At 38.7% G+C, this 7,307-nt stretch overlaps 1 protein-coding gene across 2 annotated transcripts in view; it reads right to left on the bottom strand.

Moving 5' to 3' along the window:
* Nucleotides 1-446: 446 nt before the first annotated feature.
* Nucleotides 447-7,307, bottom strand: part of Clec1a (C-type lectin domain family 1 member A) — a 29,597-nt gene continuing 22,736 nt past the window's right edge. Inside the window, exons 4-6 of one of the 2 annotated variants that reach the window (XM_012513610.2) lie at nt 6,247-6,398; nt 3,230-3,348; nt 447-1,434 (exon numbers count right to left, since the gene is read on the bottom strand). In XM_012513610.2, coding sequence (XP_012369064.1) covers nt 1,284-1,434; nt 3,230-3,348; nt 6,247-6,398 — 422 coding nt within the window. In that variant the 3' untranslated portion in view covers nt 447-1,283. The remainder of the gene's footprint in view (nt 1,435-3,229; nt 3,349-6,246; nt 6,399-7,307) is intronic. The other variant, XM_023709489.1, reaches the window with a different exon arrangement.

Raw genomic sequence — 7,307 nt, 5'->3', positions numbered from 1 at the left:
AAAGAAAGAAAGAAAGAAAGAAAGAAAGAAAGAAAGAAAGAAAGAAAGAAAGAAAGAAAGAAAGAGAGAGAGAAAGAAAGAAAGAAGGAAAGTCAGGACTAGTCCAAAACCCAGCTGGGATGATGTTACAGCCTCTCTTGCCTCATGAACTGAGTGGAAATCATGCGGTCTATTGCAACTCAGTTTACTCATTGCCCATGAGTTAAACTCATGATCTTCCCTCAAAATACGTTATGCTTTAACAATGTTTAAACCACCCTCTCAAAGATATTGGGTATTTTAAGGACAACATATTATTTTCCCAAATAATCAGACAAGAAATATTCTTCTAGAGTTCTCAGAAATTCTCAGTAAGGCACAAACAAACAGAATAATGATTACTATACTTTGAAAAGCAACCGCACCTTGGATTTGCCCCAAAATCACAAATCCATTCTAAAACCACACATACTTCACATTATTTATTATATTATTATTAAATCTTTAGTACCTGAAAGGTATAAACATGGACCAAAAGGCAAGCAGTAACAACGGAACCCAAACTATGCCAGGTGCAAGTAAGAGAGACCTTTTCTTTTTCTGGTCTTCCATCTCCTTGAAGGGGCAGTGATCCTGATGGAGAATTTTGTGGGGAGTGCTTAACTATTATGGAAAATGAATTCTGAAGTAAAAGAAGCAGTTCTTGGAGTCTTCATGGGCACAAAGAAGTATATTTATAAGTCAACATTTCAGAAGGAGAGATCTCCCATTTGGAAAGCTAGTCCCCAGGAAAGCAGATTGGCTCTTACTGAGAGAGTAAAAAAATAAAAAATGGGAACAAATAGAATTAGCTGTATATTTAGCAACTGATTGGTAAATGTCTGCTAATTTCCTGGTTCCCTGATTGTTGGAGCGAACAACACCATTTCCCTTGAATTCCTCTACTTCAGGAAAGTTCTTACTTCTTTAAGCAAAAGGAAGACAAAACAACAAGGAAGTAATACTGGGTGCTGAGAAGAAAGAGGACTAAAAAATTATCTGTAAATCAAGAAGGTGGATGACAGCCCCATAGATTCCTGGAGAGAGTTAGTGATCCACGAAGAAGACTTATTCTGATGGGCTTATGTGTGCAAAAGCTCCAACTCCGAAAGGCTGGTGAGCCTGAGCAGGAGAAGACAAATTGCTTTTCCAGAATAGCTTCCATTTCCAGTGTCTTGTGCTGCATATTCCTCGCACTGGCCTCACGTGGCCTGACCGGTGAGCTGGAGTTGAGCAGAGGGTGTCCCCCCGAGGGGCTGGGGCGGCTACTGCAGCTTCTCGGGATCCACCCTTCCAGCCACCCTCTCACACGCACACCGCCTCAGCTCCCTGCAGTCTTTGGAGAAGGCCTTGCCATTGAGGATGGTCACACAGTCCCTGCTTCTCACGCTGCTGGCATCTATTATTATCTCGAACCTTAAAACAGGGGAAAACGTTAATTGATCATCTTTCAAAGGAAATATTAAGAGCCGTAAAGTACATAGAAGGCTTTCTGTGGTAGAATGAGTTTGCTGAAAAGACAGGTTCGCCTTACTCCTTGTTATCAACGCTTCCATTTTCATCTCTGTCTCAGAAGCCACAAATGACCCAAAACTATAAATAAAATGAGGACATTCCGGTACATGGTATGTGCCTGAAGTCCTAGCACACTGAGACATTTAGGTAGGGGGATCCCAAGTTTGAGACCAACCTGAGCAATTGAGTGACTTAGTGAGACCCTATCTCAAAATAAAAACTATAAGAGCCTGAACATCTGGCTTAGCACAAGGCTCTCAATCCCACCCCCAGTACTAAGGGGGGAAAAATACATGTTTTAACTCAAATGTGTCACACGATTTTACTGCTATTTTTAAAAGCACATATCTTTCCCGGGACTTGGTTTATGGCACTATAAAATACAAATGATTTCATGAATGTGCTCTGTCTTCCAGGAGAACAATTTTTTTTACTGTAAGGGAAAAAGGTATCTGTTCAAATATATGTTTAAATATAACATATTTTAGTACAAAGTTACATTTTCCTGTTTCAAAGAATTCCTTGTGGATTTATAGCTAATGCTCTCATCAGGAGTAAAAATAGTGTTTTATAGTCGTTTTTCAGTATTCTCAGCAAATCTATTCTGAGTGTGTGTGTGTGTGTGTGTGTGTGTGTGTGTGTGTGTGTTTTCAGGTAGCAAAATTTTGTATCTATTAAAGGTAAGAAAAGAAAGTGACTCTGCAGATGCTGTTATGTTGAGCTGTGGGGGACTCACGTCAATAATTTCTGACACTGCCAGTTAAACAGAAGACCCAATGCTATTATGGGCTACTGGACTCTTTTAGAATATTTTGCTGAGTTTACACACCTATAATATTCAATAACGGAACTTAGAAAAAATGGGGTATACCTATGAATGTCCATTTTGTATCTGTGTATTCAAAGTGGTTAGGATAGATATATAGTTGCATTCTCTTAATGAATAGAATGATCTGTTCTAATGGTGTTTGTAAATAGGATCACAAGTCCGCATCTTGTACAGCAATTAACCACTAAGAAGAATATATGCAGTGTGTTATTAGTTGAAACTGTACTTCTGATTTGATTTGAAACTGTCTCATTGCTATCTGTTTATCAATAAAATTTTGAAAAAAAAAAAACAAAAAAGAAAGAAAGTGACTCTGCAGAGTGGGCCAGGTAAAAGTAAGAAAAGAAGTGCATGCTGCAGAGGGGAGCACAGCGCAAAACCCAGGAGCTGCTCTCCATGAATATATTTTTAAAAGATGTGCTTCTTATTTCACTGCAGGAAAAGCCAGGTAGTCAGAAGCTTTAGCCTACCTCTGGCTCTGGGCATTGACAAATAGTTTGACCTCAGAATCACCGTTACAGCCAGGCTCCCAGACTTCAATCTACTCCACTCCGCCTCTCCTGCTTTACCTCCCTCCTCTCTGCCTCCCCATCTCTATCTGTATCTCATTCCTAGTGACTCCTAGGTACACACTGCTGGAAGCAAGCAGGGAAAGGGCCCTTGCCATTTACACATATATAGGTCTTCCTGGTCAATTTATAAGCCATTCAAGAGCAAGCATCGTCTCAAACATCGTAGGATGGCCTCCTGTGAACAACGTGTCATCCAGTACAAAGGAGATGTTTGATGAAAGCTTTTGACCAAGGTGTTGAACTCTAACACCCTCTCTGTTAAATGCCTTGCCCACAAAATGTTCAAAAGGCTTACAGTTCAAAGGAATAAGGTGCTCCATCAGTCCACAGCCAGGCCTTGCCACTGCCATTGCGGGAGAGCCCTGTCCAATAAGAGTAGAAAAACTCAGAGTAGCTCTGAAGCATGGAAAAGTCCTGTGAAAAGGCACACAAGAAAACCTTTAGCATTAGAGAATACTGAGGAGAAAATAATAGGGAATACACTTCCATTAAAAGGTGGGTAAAAGAGGAATTTGGAAGGATTATTTCTTACAGAAGTAAGAGAAATTTTTAAATTTGCATGTTGATGTGTGTGTTTGTGTAAATATTCGTAGTGAAATACATGACACTAATTTTCTAATATTCATATTGAAAAGTTTTTTTGGTGTTTTAGGGAAGGGTCTACAGGGTGTTCAGGGTCTCATTACTAGATCAGAATCAGTGATTCTCCTGTTTACAGCCTCCCAAGTGCTGGGATTACAGGCACACACCACCCTGCCCAGTCTTAATCACCATCTCAGCATGCTCCAGGGGTGGGGCTGTCATGGCTCCATATTGAAAATTTTAAATTATTTACTCCTTTTTATTTAGTCTTATTGTATACTCCTAATATCATTAACATAGAAATTCTCTAAATTGAGTATGTCTTTTCATTCCACCATACTGAGTTCTTTAGGACAAGTGCTTTGTGTCAGCAATTATTAAGTACTTGTATAATTGCGATACTGGTTGATTCAACAAAATTATTAGAACTCTAGGTGAGACTGTTGAAGGACAATCGAGTGGGCATGTGAAAAGAACTATACTGGAGGGCCAGGGAGATGGCTCAGTGGAATAAGCGCTTCCCTGGCAAGTGCAAGGGCCTGAGTTCAATCCCCGTTTCCGCCAAAAAAAAAAAAAAAAAAAAGAACTATACTGGAAAATATTGTCTCTAACTAAGGGAGAGACAATATTAAATTAAATGTCCTGCAAATTAAATGTCCTGAAAATAAATCACGTGAAAAAGATTTAAACATATGCAAATGTATAAAGTCCATGAGAGAAAATAACTATATATCTTTCACAAGAAAATCTTCTATGGACGTGGAGATAGCTCAGCCATCTAAGCACCTGCAGGACAAGCACAAGGACCCAGGTTTGATCCCTGGTACCAGTGTTGTGCAGGACCTGGAACCCCCAGGTACACAGATCTGGCCACTGAAAGTGGGTGTGGTGGTGCACACCTGTAATCCCAGCACTGGGGAGGCTGAGGTAGAGTATTACTATGAATCTGAACTGCATAGTGAGATCTTATACCAAATAAATAAATAAATAATTTTTTTAAAAAAGAAAAGAAAATCTACCATGGCATGAAATGTATGAATTATATACCTGGGTCATTAGTATGGGTTAGAAGTAGAGAAAACAAAGAGAATAGGAGAAAAATTAGGAGAATTTATGCCAGGACATGTTGTACTAGTGAGAAATAAAAAATGCCTCCCTTCATGAATAAGCTGAGCCTGAAAGAAAGGGAAAAAGTATTATGTTAGCAAATGATAGCTATTACAAAGGATCATGCATGAAGATTTTAAGAAATGGTCAGAATTAAGATGTAGCTAGAAGGACGTTAAGAGTTTGTATAGTGAAGTGTGGAATTAATTGACCATTTGCTGATTATCTTCTCTGAACCAAGAAGTTCTGCTAAATTATAGAGAAATAATAACGAGTGTGATTGCACTGAAGGAGGACTTCAATCCAAAAGCAAAGTAATATGAAAGAGGGGACAATAATACTATTGTAATACTGTACTTTAATTCTGTACACTTATTGATATGTCAATCTGTACATTTATTGTCCAATTTACCTTGTCCAATCATCTGGAAGGCACAGTATACTTTTGCAGATTATGCTAAATATTTAATTGAATATTTTTCAATGAACAGCTTTCTCCGTGTTATAATGCAACAGCCGGCATGTGTGATTCTCACTTTTTAATCATTTTATAATATTGTTCCCTCCTTACCCCCATGAAAAGAGGAAGGGAAGTGAAACATTCCCAGTTTTCCTGCTGAAGGAAGGGACAGTCTGAAGGGCAATACTACTCAGGTTCAGGCAGCATCTGTAGAGCTGGGGCTATCTACTTCAGTGAATCACCCAAAGCAACAGGAGTAAGACTTGAGCCTTCATTGGAGTAAGTGGGAAAGTCACAGGTCAGTCACTTTGACTCATCAAAATTTTCTTACCTACCCTTTTTTCTTGTCTTTTCTTTCTTTCTTTTTTCTTTTTTCTTTTTTTTTTTTTAATTTTAGGGAAGGGTCTACAGGGTATTCTGGGTCTCACTACTAGATCAGACTCATAGTAATCTGCCTGTTTACAGCCTCCCAAGAGCTGGGATTATAGATGCACCCTACCGTGCCCAGTCTCAATTGCCATCTCAGCATGTCCCGGAGGTGAGGCTGGCACAGCAGGCCCAAGGATTGAACCTCAGACCCCTGTGCCTTCTTGCAGGCTCTTTAATCCACTGAGCTGTTTGGCCAGCCCTTGTTTTTTCTTTTAGAACAGCACCTTACTTTGTAGTGTAGGCCAGTCTTAACCTCTGAATGTTCTTTTTGCTTCAGCTTCCCAAGTGCTGGGATTGCAAATGCATTTGTGACCATGCCCTGCTTTACCTATCCTTTTTACAAAAGACCTCTTTTAAAAGAATCATTCAGTAATGGTTCATCTTGATGGTCAACTTGATCAGCATGAGACAGGCCTAGAAGGTTAGTAAAGCACACTTCCAGGTGTGTTTGGATTGGGTGACTATGGGGACTACACCTGATCCTGAGCCCTTTCCTGCCTGACTTTTCCCAATCTCTCTACTTTCAGCTTCTACAAGGTAAACAGATTGCTTCTACCAAGACCTTTTGTCCCAGTGCTTGTGCCTTGGGATAGCCAACCAAGAAATGAGAGATCTATAAACCATAACCCAAAATAAACCTTTCCTCCTTTAAATTGTATGTGTCCAATGTTTTTTCTCAGAGATGGAAAGCTGACCAATATACTTTGAAACACTGAAAATACTCAGGACATTACCAGAACTTCTTGTGTGTCTATCTTCAGCATAGTAGAGTTCTCAGCATTGCAAAAATATTCACAGCCCTGCCAACTCTTACTAGCTTGGTAGAACTGGTAACATTTGTCCCCATGCCACTTCCATTTTCCTGGGCAAGGGCTGCACCTGGGTCCTTGGAGGTGGGGAAGACAGGGAAATGAAACTTCAGTTATTATTTTTTACCTGACATTCTTTTCATAAAATTCCCAAACATTTAATATCTCAATAATAAACTAATTGTTTGGTTCAGACATTTAATTCCTCCTGCAATAATAAATACAGATATTTACTGAATACCTAGAATATTCCAGAAAATATTCATTAGTAATAAGTGAAAATTGATGTAGACATTAACTTTTTATATGAGGTATGAGATCTAGTAATGAATGACTAGGATTTCCTTGACCCTTGCTCATGTAGTTCAGAAGTAAGAGAGAATAATCAGTTTCATAAAGCTATTCATGGTTGAGAAAGTCAAAATGCATGTGCTCAAGAAACAAAGACTCTATTTTTTTCTTCCAAATCTTACACATAATAGAAAATAGATTTTTGAGAGTATAATCTATACCAATATGAGGAGAGTCCCATTCTTACTTTAACCAAAAATACAATTTTAGGAAAAAAAATAGATAAAAATGAAGTTAGAATGATATACTTTTATGTGTCAGAAACTAAAGTGGACATCCAAGCCAGAATGGTCAAGTGTCCTATGGGCTATGTGGATGCAGTCAGAATGCAAATGATTTAGGCTTTGTGAGTCATGATTTAAATATTCATATGGGTACCTGGATTTTGAGAGTCAGTGACCTATAACTGAGTCCTCTGTGGATAAGTAATTAAATGAGAAACTTAATTATGTTCATAAAGGTTTTGTTGTTTTAAATGTAATTTCATATGTAGCACTTAACATGTTAAAATCTGGTGATCAGATGGAAAATTAGTGGGAATGCAATAATTCATCCATGAGCATGCAGCCAGCTGAATTTTCAGAAAGACTTCAAGGCTTCACACATTAGTAGAAAGCTGTGCAGAAGCAAGAAGG

The sequence above is a fragment of the Octodon degus genome, unplaced genomic scaffold (assembly GCF_000260255.1).
Source record: "Octodon degus isolate 3935 unplaced genomic scaffold, OctDeg1.0 scaffold00012, whole genome shotgun sequence".
NCBI lineage: Eukaryota > Metazoa > Chordata > Mammalia > Rodentia > Octodontidae > Octodon > Octodon degus.
This window is presented reverse-complemented; position numbering and strand designations above follow the sequence as displayed.